Source organism: Protopterus annectens, chromosome 12.part0, assembly GCF_019279795.1.
Source record: "Protopterus annectens isolate FY-2018-M chromosome 12.part0, PAN1.0, whole genome shotgun sequence".
Classification (NCBI taxonomy): Eukaryota; Metazoa; Chordata; order Ceratodontiformes; family Protopteridae; genus Protopterus; species Protopterus annectens.
The window spans coordinates 216,916,674-216,939,126 of record NC_056746.1 but is presented as its reverse complement, the minus strand read 5'-3'; the positions used below and the strand labels follow the sequence as shown (position 1 = coordinate 216,939,126).

Here is a 22,453-nt window from a genome sequence, read left to right as displayed (position 1 = left end):
GATGTAGGGTAACTGATCAAATGACTAGCCATGCCAATATCCAGAATATCGATGTTATGACATTTCGAGAACAAGCATTGATACATTTTGTGCCTGATCTGGGGATTAACCTAGAATGGAGCAAGCCAAATGAAAGTGTTTTTGCAGGGTGGTAGCCAGTTTGTGCCCCCACCCAATTAGATATGCTAACTCCGACACTGCAGATTTCCTGGGAATTGTCAGTCTTGCACACTTGTTGATCATCTGTTTCCATTGTCCAAATTGATGAAGACATAGTTAGTCATTTAACTAACTACCCACAATACGTGTGTGTGTGTGTGTGTGTGTGTGTGTGTGTGTGTGTGTGTGTGTGTGTGTGTGTATTAAATATATATTTTATATATACATATTATACATATCTATACGTATAGATATATATATCTATATGTATTTATCTAAATACATATATATATATATATATATATATATATATATATATATATATATAAAATATATATTTTATATATACATACAGATATTCGATTATGGTTGTAACTCAAAAGGTTGAATATTCATTTGACTGAAAACTTTTGCTGGGTACAAAAAAAAAGAGAGTGCACAAATGAGTGAATGCTCATTTTTGTGAATCACTTATGGTTGAATTTAGTTTTATATAGTGTAGGTACATAGACGTGTACAGGAAAATTAATGTTTGAATTAAAAATTAGAGGTTGTGAAGATGCGCAAGGCTGTGTTTTTGCAGTTGGTGTGAATGTGCAAGTGTTTGCGGGTTAGGGTTAGAGTAGGGGTGAGGTTAGGGGATAGAGTCAGAGCTGTACAGGTTTTGTGTTATGGTTAGGGTTAGCACAAGAGTTAGGTGGGCAGGAGGAGAAGCCTGCCCCTAATCCTATAAACCCTCTTTCCCTAATAGTACCACTGCCAAAATGACACTTAATTTCAGGATTGTAGCTGGAGTGCTTTTTTAGTGGAACAGAAGTATACAGTGTTGAGTGATTCACTTTGATTAGTCAGTGTTTTTTTTTTCTTTTTTGTTCTACCATTTGTCATTTTTTTCTTTTTAGTTTTCAACATTTTATGATAGAAACATATACATATTTATGGTCATAAAGGTCTGGTGTTGCACTGTAGATATACATATATACATATATATATATATATATATATATATATATATATATATATATATATATATATATAGGGTCTATATTATATAGTTGAAGTTTCAAAACTTCGAACCTCACATGAGCAGACTCATATGAGCAAAGTTCGAAACATCAACTATAAAATAAAATTAAAAAAAAAACAAACAAAAAAAAAACTTACCTTACCACTCACCCCCCACATGAGCAGACTCATATGAGCAAAGTTCGAAACATCAACTATAAAATAAAATTAAAAAAAAAACAAACAAAAAAAAAACTTACCTTACCACTAACCCCCCACACCCCCCCTACTTAAATATACCAGCTCCGAGAATGCACTTCAGTGCAGAAAGCGAAAATTTCCCATTCTGGTCGTGAAAAGCAGTTGACATCACCTTTGACCTTTCCGACATTCGATCGTATGTTGTCGACCATCTATGATTCAAACATTGGAATGGTCGCTCATCTAATGTAGACCCTATATATATATATATATATATATATATATATATATATATATATGTATATATATATATATATATATATATATATATATATATATATATATATATATATATATATATATATATATATATATATATATATATATATATATATATATATATATATATATATAAAATATACATACATACATATGTGTGTGTGTGTGTGTGTGTATACATATATATATATATATATATATATATATATATATATATATATATATATATATATATATATATATATATATATATATATATATATGGGTTCATGTTAGAACGTCGACAACTGACTATATCGACAAGTAGCCCTGCAGCACGAAATAAACGAAACCTCAAAGCAGCGAAATCTGAAATAACCGACATCCACTTCATCGAGACGACTTCACCGACAATCCACTTTACCGACAACGCGCTACACCCACATCCCATATTACAGGTAAAGGGTATTAACATGTGTTGAGTGGGGGATGTATTTATAATGTCAGACTAAGTGACATATGTTTATAAATACATCCCCTACCTCACATATGTTAATACCCGTTACCTGTAATACGCGATGTCGGTGTAGCGCGTTGTCGGTGACGTGGATGTCGGTTATTTCAGATTTCGCTGCTTTGAGGTTTCGTTTATTTTGTGCTGCAGGGCTACTTGTCGATATAGTCAGTTGTCGACGTTCTAACATGAACCCATATATATATATATATATATATATATATATATATATATATATATATATATATATATATATATTATATATATATAGGGTCTATATTACCACAGAGAAAAATCCTATGCGAGAATACCGAAGCATCGACCCCTATACAGCGAACCACGAAAATCCTGAACACACTAAACCACAAAAAAATAGTTGGCCAACCCCACCACCCGCTACATACTACCTACTCAAACAAAATAAATAAACTACATACATACACTAACCAAACCCTATTTCTAACCTAAACTAAAGGGCCAAAACCCTACTTCAAACACTACACTAAACCCCACAAACACAACTATCTATGCACTCTCCTTAACCCCTCCCTAACCCTAAGGTCCGTAACTACTGTGCACATCCCCTACAGACATACACCTAAACAAAATAAATAATACACATCCATACAATTAAAAAAACCCTACACCTAACACTACACTAACTCTTACATACATTACCTATCTATGCACTTACCTTAACCCAAATCCTAACACTAAAGTCCTATCTATCGCACACTTACCTTACGGAGCTATACTGCAGAAGGGCCAAACAAAACAAATCGACATTTTGAAATTCGCGGTTTTGAACGTTCGGGTTTACATACTTTGCGCAATACGGTTCAACGTCTTCGTATTCGCCTAAAGGGATTTTCGATCGCATAATAGGAGCAATATATATACAAGAGCGTGTGATGTGATGTGGGACTCTAAAGTTAGAGATGAGTCTGTGATATGGATTAATGATTTCTTTAAGAAGTGCAAGTACTTATAGACACTTAAGCACTTAAATGACTTAACTGAAAGAAACATCCCTCATCACAAAATATAACTGCCTCTCTTCTTGTATAATATCGTTTAAAACAGTAAAGTGTCTTGTAGTCTTACTTGGCATGATTTTTCAAGGCCAGTATTGCCTCTTCATGGTAAGACTTTGTAAGTAATATTTATCTGATTGACTTAACCTGAAAAGTTAATTTTGATGTATACAAAAGACAGACTGTATTGATTACCAGTACTTTGTGACTTCATCTCCCATTGCGTGATGCATTGATATGTGTTTACATATTTAAGATGCCTGCCTTGTGGTGTAGCATATAATTATTACAGTATTTCACATTTCTGCAACTGTCCTTTTGATTGAATATCAGTAGATGGACAAAAGCTTTATAGCAATAAAAGTCTAAAGTGAGAATAAAAATGAATAGTCTGGCAAATTAACTTTCTAGCACAGCAGAACACGTCAAAAGCCAGCTGTAATTGTGCTCTGGGTCCTAAATGGTACACATCTTTAAATATCTAAAACTGAAAAGTTCACAGTAAAAGAAATATGCCACTTACTGTTCCATTCATAAATCATTTGATACTGAAATTATAGAGAAGACATTTACAGAGACACTCACCTGCAAGAGACAGCAGCCGTAAACTCTTCATACCCAAAAGATGTTTCAGACCAAAGTCTTGCACCTTAAAATGAGAAACATGGATATAAGTTATATCTTGAAATATTTCCTAATTCCTGTCTTGAAAACCTGATGCTGTCATATCCATAACACAGCTAAACAGTACATGACGGAGCTAATTCAGTATAGGCATGACTGACACATTGTGGCAACATTAAGACTTCGTTGTCAAATTGCTGGACTTCATCTCTACTTGTAAAAAACAATGACACCTGCTTCTTTGCAACCCTGGTTTAAAGAATTGCTCACTATGGGCAAACTGTTAATCTTTGTAATTAAAAAAATCCAGTGTGAATTACATCAAATAAACACCTCAATGTACAGAATAAAAAGCATGGGCATCTTTGGCAGCAAGTTTTCCAAAAAGTCATTGGAGTAGTAGATATTGGCTGTGCATTACGCATAGCCTACCTTGCCTTGGCTAAAGCAGTTTATAGCATTTCTCATGTGGGTATTATAGACAAACTTGTAAACCTGAATATAAATTCATATGTTACATACTGGACAGCTAACTGGCTGACAGACAAGTTTCATGTTGATAGATCTCCAGGCACAGGAACACAGCTATCGGTCGATGACTTTTTCTACAAGTGTTGGTACAGTAAAGAATATTGACTGAAACAACTAAAACCAAAAGTGAAGTTTTCTCTTTTATCCATTGCTGTACAAGCTCAGTGTAATTATACATAAGTTTAGGGTGTGTGCAGAAAGGGCTTACCCCTCTAAACAGTAAGAAACAAACAACTACCTCTGAGTTTCGCTGAAAGTTGTTTCAGTTTTCTTTTTTTAGTGGCATGCATAAAACCAGCAGGCATTGCAACTAAAAGCAAAAATGCCAGAAGTGGTATCCCTCAGGGAACATTACTGGGTCTTCTCCTAGTCATCATTAACTTCTTGGATCGGCAGACTAATAGCTCTGGCCTCTGGTTAACTAAATATCAGCATGATTACAAACTAGGAGCTGTTATTCAGACTTCCTCTAATGTAAGTACTCCAGCAATGGTAGGACTATGTCAGTAAATGGTGAAAGACAATGGGTTCAAATTAAATCTGAAAAATGTCGTATAGCTCAGTATGGAAAAACGTGCTGAATTTTTTCACATTTTGCCTCATACATGACACACCCTTATAAAACTGACATTATTAATGATATTGGTAGCCTTGTTAATACAGCTTTATCCTTTGAACATCATGTGTTTGCAAGTGGCCAAACTAACAACTAAGGGCATCTCATTTATATCTAGAGAAGTGTTACTTTCACTTTTCTCATGTCTTATTCAACCTTTTATTCAATATAGGGTCCCCTTTGATGTGTGCCTGTCAAAAAATATCACTCAACTTGTTAGACCCTGGAGATTCCTAAGCAAGGAGGTCATAGGTGTTAAATCCCTTAGCTATTTGGTAGCCCTTTCTCTGTATTTGGTCTCCTGCAGACCCTTTTGTGGCTATCTGTCTTTGGCCTTCCATGTCATAAAAACCCCACCCTCCTTCACCTCCTAAGCCTTTGGAACACTGATTCCTTAAAACCCCACATAAAGATCTTAAATCTTTATCAACAATTTAACAGGCCATATTAGTATGACAGATTCAAATGAAAATGTAGAAAATGTATTCTCTCCTCATCTGGAATAAAGTACCACCTCATATCAGGCAATGTAATACTTTTGCTGCATTGAGGATTAATCTTATTTATTTATTATTTATTTGCAGTTTTGTTTTCCAGGATAGTCCATTGGGCTACAAGGAGCCCATTTTCAATGAAGTCCTGGGGAGAAAAGCTCCAGAGAAATACAAATACATAGTACAGAAAGAGCACAAATCCATAATATACATTTCAATTAAATGTTAAATACATATTTTGTATAGTACAAACCCATATTGCACAATTCAAATAGATGTTACATAATACAGAAATAAAAGATTTTCATTAGGAAAATAACATCAGGTTAATTCAGGAAGTAGTTTTTTTTTTTTTTTTTTTTTTTTTAGGGAATTACAATGTGGTAAGGATGTAAAATGATAGGAGGTAGTGACAGGCAACAAAGTTTGGAAAGTTAGGAAGAAAGTGCGGTAGAATTAGGTTGGATGAGAGCAAGAACATTTCCATTGTGAAGTAAGGTGCGAGTGCAGTGAGGTTTTAAACAGAGAGACTGCTGGTGGTGCAAATGGGAGAAGGGAGAGAGTTCCAGAGGTGTGCAGGAGAGAAGGACATCAACTGATTTGCAGCAGGATGTGTTGGTTTATGCAGTTTAATTAGGTTTTGGGAATTGGATCTTAGGAGTCTATCTGATTTATGCATTTCAAAGGTATTTGCTAGGGAGGGGCAGAGATATGGGTTATGAATGAGTCTGTGTGCTTGGATGAGCTGGGTATATGTGAGGAAGTTTGGTAATTCTAGCCAACTTAGTTGGTGAAGGGAATTACAGTGGTGAGAAGAGGCTCTATGACCTGCTGCAAATTTGGATATTTTGTTATAACAAAATGAGAGTTTTGTTTTGAGGGAAGACTGTAGGCTGGTTAGGATAGATGCACCATATAAAAGGGATGGGATGAGGTATGTATTAACTAATGTAATCCTGGTGGTGGGGAGAGTTAAAGTGACTGTGGCGGTAAAGCATACCTAATTTTTTATGTTTTTTTTTTTATATTTGCTTGTAGATGCTTATCAAATTTTAGCTGATTGTCAATAATTCCAGTAATTTTGTGTCAGAGACTAGTTTTAGGGGGTATTATTATTGCTGGTAATTATGAAGGATTGTTTGTCTAGGGAAGAGGTTTTGGATGTATTGTATAACATAAGTCTTGTTTTGGTTGCATTAAGGGCTAGATGGTTGTTAGGCATCCACTGTTCAATGGAAGAGAAGGTGTCGTGTTAGACTGTTTAGAGTTGTGATGGAAGGGGAGGAAAAGATTATAGTAGAATCATCTGCATATTGGATGATACTGGAGTTAAGAATGGCTTGGAAGAAATCATTTATGAATATGTTGAATAGTAGGGGGCCTAGAATGGAACCTTGGGGGACGCCTGTGGATGTATTAAGGAAGGGTGAGGTTGTTTTTTTCATTTAACTGCTTTTTGCCTGTTTGTGAGATAGCTTGAGAACCACAGGGTAGAGGAAGGGGATAGGTTAAGCTTACAGAGTTTGGTAAGGAGGAGGTTGTGGGAGACAGTGTCAAATGCCTTAGAAAGGTCGAGGAAAAGAGTGGATACAAAGTGGCCAGATTCGCAGGCTTTGTTGATTGTTTCTAGGAAGGAGAGGAGGGCATTGGAGGTACTATGACCTGGTCTAAAGCCATGTTGTGTGGGGGTAAGAAGCTGATTATTGATGAGGTAGGGTAAGAGTTGTTGATGTACACACTTTTCAAGTAGCTTAGAAATAGAGGATAGGATGGCGATAGGGCAAAAGTTTGGGATGTTATTATTATTGCCACCTTTATGGAGAGGAATAATAAAGACCTTCCAGAGCTGGGGGGACCTGGCTTTCTGAGATAGACTGATTAATTAGTATGATGATAGGGAGAGCAATGGCTTCTGTGGCTACTTTTCGGAAGTAAGAGGGAATTTCATCAGGGGCACTGGAACCGGGTTTTAATTTTAGGAGAAGTTTTTTTATGGTGGATATAGAGATGAGATTGATAGAGAAAGGTGGAGGTTGGAGGGAAGGGATGCTAGCGGAGGGAGGGATGGGAGCATGCTGAGGAGGGGTTGTAGAGGTGTTGGTGAAGGATGATGTTAGCTTGCTGGACTCTATGAAGAAAGAGTTAAATTGGGTGGCCAAGTCCATGTCAGAGGCATCTGGGTTGGGGCAAGGGTTTTCTTTTTTTACCAGGCTGAGGAGAGCTAGTATTCCTTTCCAAAATAGTTTGGGATTGGTGGTGTGGTTGGTTTGGAGAGTGGAGAAATATGCTTTGCGGTCTAAGGTAATACATTTTTTTACTTTATTTCGTAGTGTTTTGTATTCGTTTAGGGATATAGTGGTTTTATTTTTATGGTAACATATCCAGGCTTTGTCACGGAGTCCCTTAGTAGCTAAGGTGTTTTTGGTTAACCAGGGTACAGGGTTACATTTTACATGTTTTGTTTTCAGAGGGGCAAAAGAGTTGAGCAGGTTTGTGAAAGTAGAGTTAAAGTAGGATAGAGCATTATCTAAGGAAAGAGTTTTTAATGGGTTCCAGTTTATGCTTTTTAGTGCATTTGAGAAGGTTTCAGAACTGAAGTCCTTTAGGCAACGAGTGGAAATATAGGTGTGAGTTAGTTGTATAGAAGAGGGGAGACGGTGGGAAAAAGTGGGGAAATGGTCAGCTAGTGGGTCTGGGAGAATATCACTATCAGAGATATAGTGAGGATGGGATACTAGAATCCAGTCTACTGTAGTTCCAGTGATGGAGTTCTTGGAAGGCCTGGTAGTGGAATTGATTAGTTGTGTAAAGTTATATAAGTTAATATTGAGTGAGAGTGAATTAGTGGGAGATTGGATTGTGGCCCAGTTTATGTTCATATCCCCCAGGATTATGGTTTCATGAGTAATGTTGGTAGAGACCTAGGACAGAATATCTTCAAGGGATGAGATATTGTCGCCAGGGGGAATATAGAGGGATAGAACAAATATAAGTTTCTGCTTGTTTAGGTGGAGTAGGGCTGGTATTATTTCTGCCTTGCCAAATTTGGGAAAGGGTTTGGTATAGGGGTGACTAAGAAGGATGCTGAGTAAAGGAGTGCTACACCACCTCCCTTTTTTTGTGTTTTGTCATTCCTTAACATGCGGTAGTTGGGAGGAGTTATTTCAGAATCTAGTATGTGGGGCTTAAGCCAGTTTTCTGAGATGGAGAGAATATCGGGCTGGTTATGTAGAAGCCAGGCATGAAGGTTTGGAATTTTGTTACATAGGCTCTGAGCATTTAGAGCTGAGAAGTGGAGGAGTTTGCCTGTTGCTTGGGGGCTGGATGCAGTGTGATAGAGGGGCCTGGGTTTGGGTGGATGTTCCCGGAGAGAAGGCTAGAGATAAGATGATGGATGAGGTATTTGGTTTGTTTGGGGTGTAGTATACAGGTAGAGAGTTTTGTGGACATTAGACTAGTGTAATTGAGAACAGTGCTTTTAGAGTTAGGTAGGAGTCTATGGAGGAAGAGCATGCTAGTGTTGAGGGGGTAGAGACTGGGAGATATATGAGTAACAGTAGATGTGCACCTTGTAGAGGATGGGGTAGTGGTGTGAAATGGGGGGGAGTGGTTTGCATTACTAGGTTAGGTGATATAATTTAGGTAAGTTAAGGTAATTAGAAGTATTATTTGAGTAAGTGGGGACAGAGATTTGAGTCATGATGTTGGCTATTAGAGTAGAAGTAGAGTTAAGTTATGAAGTTAGTTTTAGTAAGAGATTATGGTTTAGGTTAATTGTTTAGTAGTTTATCAGGATAAATCGTGTTTGGCAGTAAACTCTGAAAGGTAGGCTTACTATAATGGGTGAACTGTGGGAGGAGATTTTAGGGGTATGATGGGTAGTTTGGATTGGATGATGGAAGTGGTGGGAGTGGCTAGCTAAGTATATGTGTAGGGGTATAGGGAGTGGGTGGAATTTGGGGGTACGGTAGGGGAGCAGAATGTGCCCATAGGGCGAACGAAGCGGGTAGAACCAAGGAAAGGAAGAATCAAGGTCAGTGAAAATCAATCAGTGGAGTGTAAGGTAAGTTCAGATGAAAGTATGCAAGGGGTAAGGGATATTCTAGCAGTGTTATAGGGAAAGGATTAGAGTGGCTCAGAGAGGTAAAAGATGGTGCCACAGGAAGGAAGGCAAAGTTAAAGAGCCTGGGGGAGGAGTTGGAAAGAAAAGGAAGTGAAAGAAACTGGGGGAAGGGTTGGAATAGAGACTGGAGATGGGTATCACAGTGGCCTAGCTGGTTGGAACCAGTACTGACAGGGTCAGGTCAGCAGTGTGAAACAGCACTGAAACAATCAGGAAGGAAGCAACTGTGAAAATCAGAGATGAAGAGGGAATGAGAGCAAGCAAGAGATGGAAACATTGCAGATATAAGTTTAAAAACAGGCGACAAAGGGAACAGAAGATGTATTAGGGGTTAAACACACTACGGTGTGGCTGGCAACATTAAACCTACATATACTGGAACTACTGAGAGTTAAAACAACATTAAACTAAAAGCTATTGGTACTATTAGTTAAAACAGCAAGGAATGTGGTAGACTGCTGGCATTGTGTTGTCGCCTGGTGGCCAAAGTAAGCTACTACAGCCAGAAAAACTAACCTGTGTGTATGCTCATCTGCCCTGTAGTAATACTTTAAATAAGGAGCAGTTTACTTTTTAAAAGCAGATAGTTTTAGTAACAGATTCAGAGTGTAGATAAATTGCAATAGAAGGAACACCTACTGTTTAGAAAGCTGTGCTTTTTAGTTTGTTTTTGGAGCTGCTTGTTGTGCTTGCTCTACTGATAATCTTGGGAAATGGATTGGTATCCATAAACTTTCCCCATGTCTATCTTGTGTAGCTCTTCTTGAAGTTAGAAGAATCAACTGAAAATAACATTTTGAGCAAAGCGTGTAATGGTGTAAGAAGACTGATTGCCTACTATCTATCTGATAAATATGACCATACTGCTGAAAGCTTTTATAAGTACATAAACCAGATAAAGTATATACATTGTGATATTGAAAATGCCACTTCTTTACTAAGGAATAAATCTTTTCTGCATTTAGGGAGTGGCATGGGTGTTTATTTGCATGTTACTTTGTGTAGCACACATTTGTTTTTTCAAAATACAGGAATGCTGGCAGTTACAAAAACAAAACAAACTGTCAGTGTGCAGTAATCCGGATATAACATAGACCCAGTTACTTAGGCCATGCTGCAGAAAACATGAGTTAATAATAATTTGTCTATGATGGCACAGCGGATGCCTCTGTTGTATACTTTGTTTAGCTCTAATGATAAGAATGTGCAGTGAAGCACCTTTCAGTGTTGCACAAGCATACATGAAAACCACTCAGTGCCCCCCTTCCTGATTCGTCGAAGAACAGTATTCCGCTAATACAACTAAATGCTCCTGTATAGAGCAGTTCCTGGCTCTCCCTCTCTGTAGTTGGAAAAGTAAGTATTTGTGCTAAGGTTTTCCCCTTTCCACCATCCCAACTGTCTGTTAAACAGATGAATATATGCATATCCAGGGGACCTTGCCTCCCACTTCCATGGCCCTACTTTAAAGAAATTAATAAACTCTTATACAGGGTAACACCCACCTCTTACTCCTCAGACTTCATGTCCCTGGCAGTAAAGGAATGTCACACCCACTTCTGCCCTTATTTTCATGTTCCCAGTAACACCATAGGCAGGAAAATCCCACTCCTCCCTCCTGTTAGTGGTAGATTTCGGAACAGAGATGGCTTAATTCTATTTTTTTCTCACAGTTCTGGCAACCTCAAGCTGACCAGCTACTGTGAGGGCCCCTTCCTCAAGCATCAGGACCATCAAGGCTGACTACCCTCCCCTGGACTAACTCTGATTCATGTTCAGGGCCAATGAGGAGAATGTCCCATGAGGGCAGCATCATAGTTTTTAACACTTTATGCCACCTAGTAACACCCTGTAAATGATCAGGCAATACACGGGTGATTGTTGTTTTCATGACCTTCATATGCCCTCCCCCTCAGGCTAAGCATGCATGATTGTTTATTGTTTTCATGACCATCATGTGCCCTCCCCCTCAGGCTATGCGTGCTCATCCTCTTTGCCTGTGCTGTCAAACACCTGAGTCACTAATAAAGCCATGTTGCCTATCCCATAGTCAGGTGTTTACTCCTGCATGCCACCAACACAGGTTAGACTGCTTGATTTTGAAAATTACATGTAGGTGAGGAGTAGCCACTGACTGTGACCCATTGGACAGTGCTGTTTGTACAAGGGTCAGTAAAAAAAAGTGGTAACACAGTGACAAAAGCTCATGTATGGCATAATTGAGGTCATATATATCTTCTTGCACACATGATGTATTACAGTTTTTCTGATACAGTTGGTGGAGAAAGTTGATTTCTGTGGCATAAAGTGTCATTCATGCCTGTCAGACCCCTTGTGGGCAACATGCAGAAGTTACCAATGCACTGGCATGTCTGACATCATTACCTACAAATACTTCTACTGTTGTGGCACATTATCATCAGAGGAGGTCTCTGCTCTGGTGACTGTGTAAAGGGACAGATCTAAATTTGCCTCAACAAAAACTGCTGCAGGGAAAGACTCTCCAGCTGCAGATCTCTGCCATACAGCCACAATGCATGCCTTTCACACTAACTGCTGACATTTTATAAGAAGAAACCACTCTGATGTAGTCACTAATTATGCTTTACCATAACATTATTTTATACCTCATGTTTATATATATTGCTGTTTTGCATATATGTACCTTTCCCACATTGTACCTGTAATAATTTACTTTCCTATGATAATGTAATATATTGCCTTACTTTCCTGCTTTATTGCAAAATAAAGCATATGGTTGCTGCATGGCCCATGTCACCCTGAAAAGGGTAATCAGAGAAGTGTGCTCACCCTGCTCAATAAATGTAAAACAAAATAAATTGCTGTATTGTGTTACATTCCTAAGCCTTCAGTAAGCAACACTGGAGCAGTTGTGCTGATAAATACTAGATGGCATAGAGCTATGGTGCTCAGTGGGTCTCCCAAGTGCAACCTCTTGCATCTGCAGTCATCCATTAGTAATATTATTAATATCTCTGTGTCCATTTGCTCTTGACAGCTGTGCCAGCAGACAGCTCAGCCAAGTAGCAACGGTAGAGTAATTGAGGCTGGTACATATGAAGGTGTTATTAGTCCTGCTGGACACAAACATACCAGACCCACAGCTGTTGTCTTCTGCTGAAACAGCTGTGCATTACTCGGGACCAACAATGCAACACCTAGGAGTACTGTGTGTGACACTGCTGTTCACTGTGACTGTGCATCTGGTGGCCGCATGTACAAGACGAGTGGCCACCACATCAAGGGCAGAAGACAGATGCATTACTGTCTGCAGGCAGTAATACAGTGCACCTAATATTGATGTGGTCAGTAGTGACACACATGGATCACACCTGTGTAGCATGGATTTACCAATTATATGTGTCACGTGGATATCAGTGCCATCCTACTCACCAATAATGGATGCATCAGAGTAAGCTGTTTCACACGGAGGTGAAGGTAAGCATCTCTGGTGACAATATCATGCTGCATTCTTACAGCCAAATGTCCTGTGCCTTCCTATTGGCCATGCCCTTCATGTCATTTGCAAACCTTGAACAGTCCTCTGTGAACCTTCCATAGCTTCCTGCAGTATTAACATCTGTGATGTTCTCATGGTAGTCTGGGGAAGTGAGGCCATATGTCTGCAGCATTACTTATAACATGTGTTTTCTGCCTTATGCTCTAGAGAAGCAGCAGGAGGCAATTACCAGCAGTATCACCAAACTCTAAGCTTGCCAAAAGGTGAGTGTCAGAAGCATTCTTGGCTATATCATTATGGCTATTTTATTTCATGTATATGTACCATTTTGGTGCCCCCAGGCAATAGAAGTTAGAAATGTAGGCAAGGAGCCACTGAGACTTCAGATGTTGTACGATACCACCACATCTGTATGACTAATCATAATAAATTGGGTGCACTGGTGCCATTGCCTGTGTCTGCATTTATGGTGGAACACCATCTGTCCACAGTGCTGCCTCGTCCTCCTCCTATTGTATGTTACCCTCTCCCACCTCTAGGATTGAGAGTGTCATGTGCAGACCACATGTCAGCTGTTGTACTCATACCAGGTATGGGTAGTAAAGTGGGGCAACAAACTGAGGTGATCCATGGACATGGGACACAGCCTAAATGTAGTAGCCTTGTGTTGCATCACAATGGGAAGGGATAAGAATTGTGGAAGTGCATAGTTAACCTTTTGTAAATATGCCTAGAAATATGTTAATACATAAATAAGTAAATGTTAGAAAAGTATGTATGTATGTATTTTTTATTTATTTATCTATTGACAATTTGTCTTTTTGCCCTTGTTGTCTGCTGATCATCACCTACGTCTTGGCCAACATGTTCCCTATCACCAGGATGACAGTTTATCAAAAGGCGCCATTATCCAGATAACCATCAGGAGTTCAAGATTTTGGCTGTTCTGCTGCCCTATCCCCTGCATGCAGTCAGTGAAGTGCTGGGAAGGATTGTGCAATGGGCTGAATGCTGAGGATGTTCCTTCACCTCCACAAGGGGTGTTCCATCCAAACTACCATGCCTCTCCACCCAAAGCATTAGCAGATGTTTCTCTAGTCTATATAAGGGAACTAACACACCCAGTGTTCTACCCATGTGACTGTAACCCTCTCCACCCCCAATAGAAGAGGCAAGCAGGACACACTTCTTCACTGCTTCCTTCCTTCTCCTTGCAACTCCTCAGTGCTAAACTAGGTTGCCTGTGTTACAGTCATGGCTCTATCCCCACCCCCTACAGTGTGGAACCAAGCTGGTTTCTGACTTTTCTGATAAAGCTTTACTACACACCTGTTGGGGTGTCTTGTCTTTCTAGGGAATGAAGTGGGTATATTAGGAATGGCCTGTTATTACTCCTGTATTGTGTGGCCATCATGGTATGCATATATACAGGAGGGCCACTGAGGCCCCAGAGTGCATGTGTGCATTGGGGTCCTTTGCCCTGGTCTGGCACCACACTGGCTAACCGGTCAGCTTGTGTCCCATGGCAGTATGTGTGCTGGTTTTTAGATTACATAAATATGGTCTTCCTGTATACTCTCTTACTGTATATTCCCCTATGGTGGTAGTTTGTGTTTTGCACCAATATTTCTGTATACAAAGCTACCCCTCATATGTATTCTACCTGCATTTGTGTGAGCTGTTTGTCTTGTATACAAACATAGGCAAGTGTCTGTGTGTTCACACTCACTACCTTGGTGCATGTCCCCTACAGCCTGGCTACTGCCCAGACTGCCAATGATGTTCTCTCTGAATGTCTTTTCCCTTTGTGTTATTTTGGACTGCTTGTTATGTGGCTGATGATCATATAGTCTGGTGCAAGAGTTCCTTCTGTAGATTTGTTTGTACTGTTTATGGGTCTGCACACTAGCTACTCTCTAACACACACCAGTTTTGCACTGGGACATTGTTCATTGGATCCTATACACTACTATATCTTACTGAATTATTCATGGATCATGTGCTACATTGCTTCATCCTCTGCACTACAATTTTTCATCTACACTATTTTGCGTCTAGCCCCGTGTACTCTTGCTTGGCTATGGTATGCACTGAGTACCACTACTTCTGAATCTGGATATGTAACAATGTAACAATCACAATAATACCATTGCTACTAACTTTTACTTATAATTTGCATTCATAGGTTCATAGGAGATTACTAGGCTAATGGCCCTAGAGCCCTTACAAGCCTAGCCATATTTATCCCGAGTTGGCCCAAATTGTTGGTAGTTAGATGAGTGAAGTTTACAGAGGTAAGGGTCTATTTTAGTTAATACTGATTTCCTCTGTCCAGTAGGGACATGAGCACCACCCCAGGAGTGAATTTGCAGTCACTCATCCATTGATCTTTCTTGCGTTTGAAGAGGGTCAGGGAGGGACTCTGTTTCACTTGAAATGAAAGCTTGTTCCAGAGAAGTGACAGTCTCTGGGAGATGTATCTATCTCTCCAGCATGACCTGTTCATGTCAGGGGCTATGTTAAGGGCCCTGGAGTGAGCGACCCTCATGCAGTTTGATTTACCAATGTGTAGCATTTCTGTCAGGGCCGGGTCAGAGATGGCCCTTTAAGGCAAGCATATGTCACCCTTTAGCAGCCTGTAGAAGACAAAATACAGTAACAGGGCTTTCATTCTTTCCCTGTAAGACTTTTTGAGTACCCTGTAATTTCTTGGTGAGAAACATCTGTGGTTTTTCCAATCATTGTAGGTGTCTGGTGAGGTACATGCAAAAGGGAGCATTGTACTCAATTATTGGCTTGTTCAGGGTCGAGTATAATGGAATTATGACATCCTTACATCTAGATGTGATGCCTTTACTTGTAAGATGTGCCACATAACAGGATTTCCTTACTACTGTGGATATGCGGTGGTCAAAGTTCAGATTGCTATCAACCTGAGTATCCAGATCACATACCACTGGGTCTACACTTAGGAGGTACTGTCTATAATGTAATTAGCAGGGATGTCAGCTTTCCCAAAGGGAATAATAATGCATTTTCTTTTGCATTTAGCTTTAATCCATGGCTTTCACCAATCATTTGTCTGTGTTAACCCTGTCTGTAGTACGTTAACACCATTGGGGGACTCAATGTTTATTCCCAATTTGCAATCATCAGTGAACTTGGTCAGCCACAGGCCATCCATGTTTGTCTGGACTTATTAGAAATAAATTAAAAACAGTAAGGGGCTCAGCACAAAAGCTTGTGGTATGTCATTGGTGATTAGTCTTTTGCTATCGATGAAGTCACCCACTTTAAATGAAGTCACCCACTTTAACAGCATGTGTCCTGTCAGAGAGCTAGTTGGCTAATCATTTGGCAATGTAGGGGTTAATTCCCAATTGGGAGAGTTTCTCTATAATACCAGAGTGTGGGATTGTGTCATATGTCTTGGCTAGGTCAAGATAGGCCCATCACTCTTTATTGTCTTTTGAATCATTCAGCCAGATTTGCAGAGTGATGTTGTGATTAGCTGCCTATTTCTGCATTTTAACTACTATTCTGCTTTGGGTTTTGGTAGGTCAAGATAGATGATATGTACTGTCGTTCCCTTGTCCACGGCCTTGATGACTTTCTGGAAGAAGTCAACCACATTTAACAGGCATGTTTTACCTTTAACAAATCCAAACTGGGTTGGGTCCAGAGTTTGGAGATTACCTATGCCCTTGTTAATAAGGTCCATAATGATTCTTTCCATGGCCTTGCAGATGAGGCTAATCAAGCTTATAAGCCTATAATTCCCAGGGTTGGTTGATGGTGCCCCTTTGTGCAGATGGATTACTGTTGCTGTCATCCATTCCGCTGGAACACAGCCAGTTATCAGGCTGTGGTTAAACAGGGATCCAAGTGGGTCTGTTAGGTCATGTTTTAAGTTGTTTAAAAGACAACCTGGGCTTTTGTCTGGTCTCATCGATGCCGTGTTTTTGGCCTTAGAGAGTGACAAGATGATCTGCTCTCTTGAGATACTAGTCTGAGGAATGGTGGCAGGTAAACTTTGGGAGATGACTGGAGGGGACAGAGGGGTGAAGTTTTCTCCAAATCTGTCAGCTAGCACGTTGGTTGCTACCTCTGGTTGAGTGTGGGTGGTGCCATCCACAACCAGTTCAGTGCATAGCTGGGTATTCCCTTCAAGATTTTGGATGTAGTTAAAGAATGCCTTGTGATTATCTTTAGATTGGGAGGCTAATTTTGCTTTGTAATTACCTTTGGAGGACTAGACAAGATCTCTAATTTGTTTGTTTAAGCTAGGGAGAGATTTGTTCCCCTGTTGAGCCAGTTCCCGCTTGTTCTTTGACATTAGGTTCTTTCTCTTGTTGTATAGCCTATTTATACTAGGGGTCCAGCAGGGTGGTTTGTTTTTTAGCAAGACCTGTTTTTAATCCAATCAGGTACAGTGAATTCTATACAACTGCTTAAGTGGTTATACAGGGGCTTGGTGTTCATCTCTGCATAGGAGTTCATGTTATCTCCATTCCAAGGGACTACAAAACTTCTTATACCATCAATTAGTAGAAAGTAATTTGTCTTAGAAAAATTCTTAAGCATTTTTGAGCTTGATGGGGTATCTGGTCTTATAATTACATTGAACAAGACTGATTTATGGTCTAATCTTACCAGGGAGGATATCACATTGGGGGGGGGGGGGGGTGCAATGCTCACACATGTTAGTCAGTACTAAGTCCAGGACATTTGATCCTCTTGTGGGTATGTTGACTTGCTGTTCCAGAGCATTTGCACTGAAAAAGTCCAAGAACCTCTGAGCTAGCATGTTTGTGGTCATGTATGTTTCCTATTCGATGGTAGGATAATTAAAAACACCCATGAATAAGGTGTTGGGCTGTATGGCAAGTGACTCCAGTAATTCCAGGTATGTGGTATGCTTTTTCTGCTTCATGGTGGGGGGCCTATAGCTAGCTATGGTGTGCTAGGGGGCTTTGGCTGTAGTTAATTGGACATGAAGTAGCTCAAAAGAGTCATAATATTTGACCAGTCTTGAGGTGTAATTATCCTTAATGAAGATGGATACATCTCCTCCTTTGGTTTTTATGCTCAGTTTTGGTTTGAATGTATGGAAAGCATTGTAGCCCTGCATGGCCAGGGTGCTTTCCATGTCTATGAACCATGTCTCACTGACTGCACAGATGTCAGCATCTTCCAAACTGAGGAGTGCTTTCAGGGAGTGCAGTTTGTTTAGACTCCTAGCATTAAGCAATGTCAAAAAATTTTCTTGCAGAGAAAGAAAAATACTAATATGATCTTGTTTAAAGTTAAAAAAATCCTCCTCTTGAAGGATTTGAAATAGTATTTATGTTATAAGAAGTAACTATAGGTAATATATTGATAAGACATTTTTATGATGCCATAATGCCTCTTGGCTCCTTAACTACATAACCCATTCTGCTCCCCCTACTCTAGTCGTTATCCTGCTGCTTCTATCTTTACCACTTTTTTCCGTCATCTTGTTGCTGAATTGCTTATTTTACGTCTTCTTTCTCTGGCACTGTTGGTAACTTTTCTTTTCCAATTTTTAGTAATTACTTTTCTGGCTAGAGGAAGAATAGACCAAAGAAGTGACACTTTTTTTTGGAATTCTCAGGAGTCACAGCATTGAATAAAACTAAAGATTTAGAAATATTACACCTATCTGTCTAAACAGCTTGAATTAAGTAATTAATTTATTTCTAAAAATGGGAGATGACTTCACATTTATATACCATATGTTCCCAATCATCTATTATTTTGGAATCATATCTCCAGCATTTAATTCTATTTTATTTATACATAATTGTAATTTTGTTAGGACTGACAAAAGCTCTGTGCAAGAATTTCCAAGTGAAAATTTTTCAGTGTAATGAAGATGTGGTTTATCTGTGGATTAATATTATTTTCTTATATTCTTCAGAGAAGTCTTCATTATTAATTTGTGAGGAATAATAGGAATTGTTTAAATATGTGAAATCTAACTTAAAAATTTTATAAATTTGTAACAAATATGATTTATTTTTTATTGCAGTTTTATTGATGGTTTTTAAGAATTAAAAAAAGAAAAACTGGCCAGCACCAAACGAGTGGAAATATAATCATTTATTATATAATGGCAAAACCAACAAGGTGGAAGGTTGGATTTATTGGAGTACAGAGACAGATCTTACCACGATGCTTCTGTTAGACTAGTTACCACTTTTGGGTGAAATATTAATATCCTTAAGGATATTGTGGATCAACATTGGAATATTTTACTAGCTAATGATGCACTGTCTGAGTTTCTAACACCTAGATATATGTTTTCTGATCACAGGGGTCAGACCTTGGGCTCCCACTTTAACCACTATAAACATTGGAGAGGTTTTGTACCATCTAGTCAACAATTGACACTCACTGGGGAGAGACTGGTTAGGTCTTTCCCTTGCGGGCCTTGCTCTTTTTGCAAATTTATGCTCAAGTCCAAACAGTTTTCCAGCAAAAATACTACCATGATCTATTATATTAAATGTTTTGCTAATTGCAGCACTGACTGGTTAATCTATTTGGTGATCTGTTTGTGTTCTGCTTTTTACGTTGGTCAAATCTCCCGTCTACTCCACATGCATATGTCAGAACACATGAGTGACATTAGGAATAAGAGGATTTCTAGTGCCTTATATAGGTACACTGTTAAACATAATGCTGCCATTTTTAGATTTATGATTATTGATAAAATTCAGGGTGATAGAACCAATAAACTAGGTTGGCATACTATACGTAACAAAAAGGAAAGAAGTTGGATTATTAAGTTGGGAGGACTTTTTTCCCCAGGTCTTAATGATCATTTATGATTAGCCAGTGGGATTGTGTTTGCTTGTATTATTTCAGTATTTGTTGTACTTATTCTATTGTTGTCACTGAGGAAGGCAGTTTTTGCTGAGGAAGGCAGTTTTTGCTGAAACCAATCTGATTCTTGGGTGCAGTGCTTTGCACTTCACCTTGTTGGTGTTGCCACTATATAATAAATTATTATATTCCCACTCGTTTGGTGCTGGCTGTTTTTTCTTTTGATATTTGCCTTTTTGGCCGTTGCACCTGCCATACTTGTGTAGCTGTTTCTGTAGTTTAAGAATTCCAATAATTTGAGGAACAGTTTCTTATCTAGGTTAAATATCTTATTTACCTCTGTCTTCACAAAATCTCTAAATATTTATAAAATTAAACAGTTCTCAGAATCTCGATTGTATTTGGACCTTAAAATTTTCAACAATATATATATATATATATATATATATATATATATATATATATATATATATATATACACACACACACACAAGTACCATTTAAGAATTGATGCCAATAATTAAAGTTACTTTGTTGTTTCAATACTAGCACTTTGTCTTTAATACAATGGTTAGAATATGTGAACTTTTGGAAAGCGGAAATGATGTTATTTAAATAGGGAATTTGAGAAGAGGGTATAATTCCATTTACGCAAAAATCTTTTAATAACCAGATAAAACTATTAGGGACTATTTGTTTATAACTAATTGTGATATATTTATTATTTACTAATAATATTTATTGATGTATTTGTTTCCTTTTTGAATCGTAAGATGAATTTATTCACAATGCTATAATTTTTACAATTGTACAAGTAGCATGCAACTGAATATCATGGAATCCTATTCCACCATTATCCAAACCTTTTCTGTGCCAGTTAAAGGAAGCTCTTGGTTTATTAGGATGCCAAAAAAATGTAAGTAGAACATTATTTATCTTCTTCATCATTTTTTTGGTGGAGATAGAACTAAAGATTATAAGACAAACAATATCTTAGGGAGAATTACCATCTTAATAAGCATTAATCTTTCTTCCATGGTAAATAATATTTTCCCAGTTTGTGACTACACTTAAAATGTTATTAATATCCTGTCAAAAGTTTGTTTGTATCATTTTTTTACTATTAGGCATAATGATTATACCAAGGTATTTTATTTGATTGCTATGCCAATTGAAGTTAGAACATTTTTGCATGATTTTTTTAAATTTGTTTTATTATGATTAAATCAAAAGTTCAAGATTCCTTCAAACTGACTCATAAAATTATATATTCTAATAAATTTTCTATATTTCATATTTTTAGTAAAATATCATCAGCAAAGAGTTTAATCTTTAGTTTGAAATCTTCTTTTATTTTGATACCATTAATGTTCTTATTGGATCTAATACTATTAGCAAAGGGTTCTATAGCTAATACAAAAAAATAAAGGTAATAATGGACAGCCTTGTTTTGTGTCTTTTTATAATTTAAAGGAATTAGAAAGAGAAGAACCTATTTTAACATCCTGTAAGCACAGGAGTTATTGCATAACTTGGACATTATTGGACATTATTGCAATTAGCATTTCCTTAGAAAAGTTTCAACTATATCATCATTATCTAGATTATTTGTATTTTTATATTTTCATAAAAAATTTTAAAGCCCTCAAGAATACCTTTAATATCAGTTATTCTTTCTTTTTATATACGTGTTATAATTTATTTGATATGATTTAGTTTATTCATTTTCTTTAATCTAAGAGCAAGTTTATGCAAGCTTAAAGGGTTTACTGAATATGCCCGAAGTATAAGTTTTTCCAGGTTTGTTGAAACATTATTATTTAGAACTTCAATATATTTTGTATTTAAGTTTTCAAGTTCAGAATGACTGATAATATCATTTGGTTTTAGATTTAATTTTAATGTGTCTATTTTGACCTGTAGTGTATTCAATTCTTTGTCCCAGTCTCTTGTTTTACTAATATACCAGGCTGTAACTCTTCCATTTAAGTAAGTCTTTAGTGAAGCCCACAAGACAATGTGAGACCATTCATGTTTATTTCTAGGAAATGTTTGATGTCTTTAACATACCAATCCTTGAATTCTTTTATTTTTAATAATGTATGCTGGGAATCTCATGTGATGTATTTTGTCAGTTTTTAAAATAATATTAAAGATTATAGCATTATGGCCCAATAATGGACATTAAATTATTAAAACTTCTCTGATATGTGATAGCAGATTGTTGAGACAAAATGTTACCAATATAATTCTGGTATAAGATCATCTAAGGCCAGCACCTTATTTCTTAACTTTTTTATTTGCTATTCTATTTCTGTTGAAGTGAATGGTCTATCATTTTTTATTTGCTCACATGTTATTTTGTTATTTATACATTTCCTTAGAAAAATTTCAACTATATCATCATTATCTAGGTTATTTGTATTGTTATTTATATTTTCATGAAATATTTTAAAACCCTCAAGAATACCTTTAATATTGGTTCTTCTTTCTTTTTTATTTATATATGTTATAATTTATTTGATATGATTTAGTTTATTCATTTTCTTTAATCTAAGAGCAAG

The 22,453-nt window shown here is 37.6% G+C and overlaps 1 protein-coding gene across 1 annotated transcript in view; it reads right to left on the bottom strand.

Annotated features, from left to right (window-relative positions):
* Nucleotides 1-22,453, bottom strand: part of FBXL16 (F-box and leucine rich repeat protein 16) — a 753,965-nt gene that overhangs the window by 30,194 nt on the left and 701,318 nt on the right. The window contains exon 5 of the mRNA XM_044089266.1: nucleotides 3,757-3,820. Within this exon, the coding sequence (XP_043945201.1) occupies nucleotides 3,757-3,820 (64 nt within the window). The remainder of the gene's footprint in view (nucleotides 1-3,756; nucleotides 3,821-22,453) is intronic.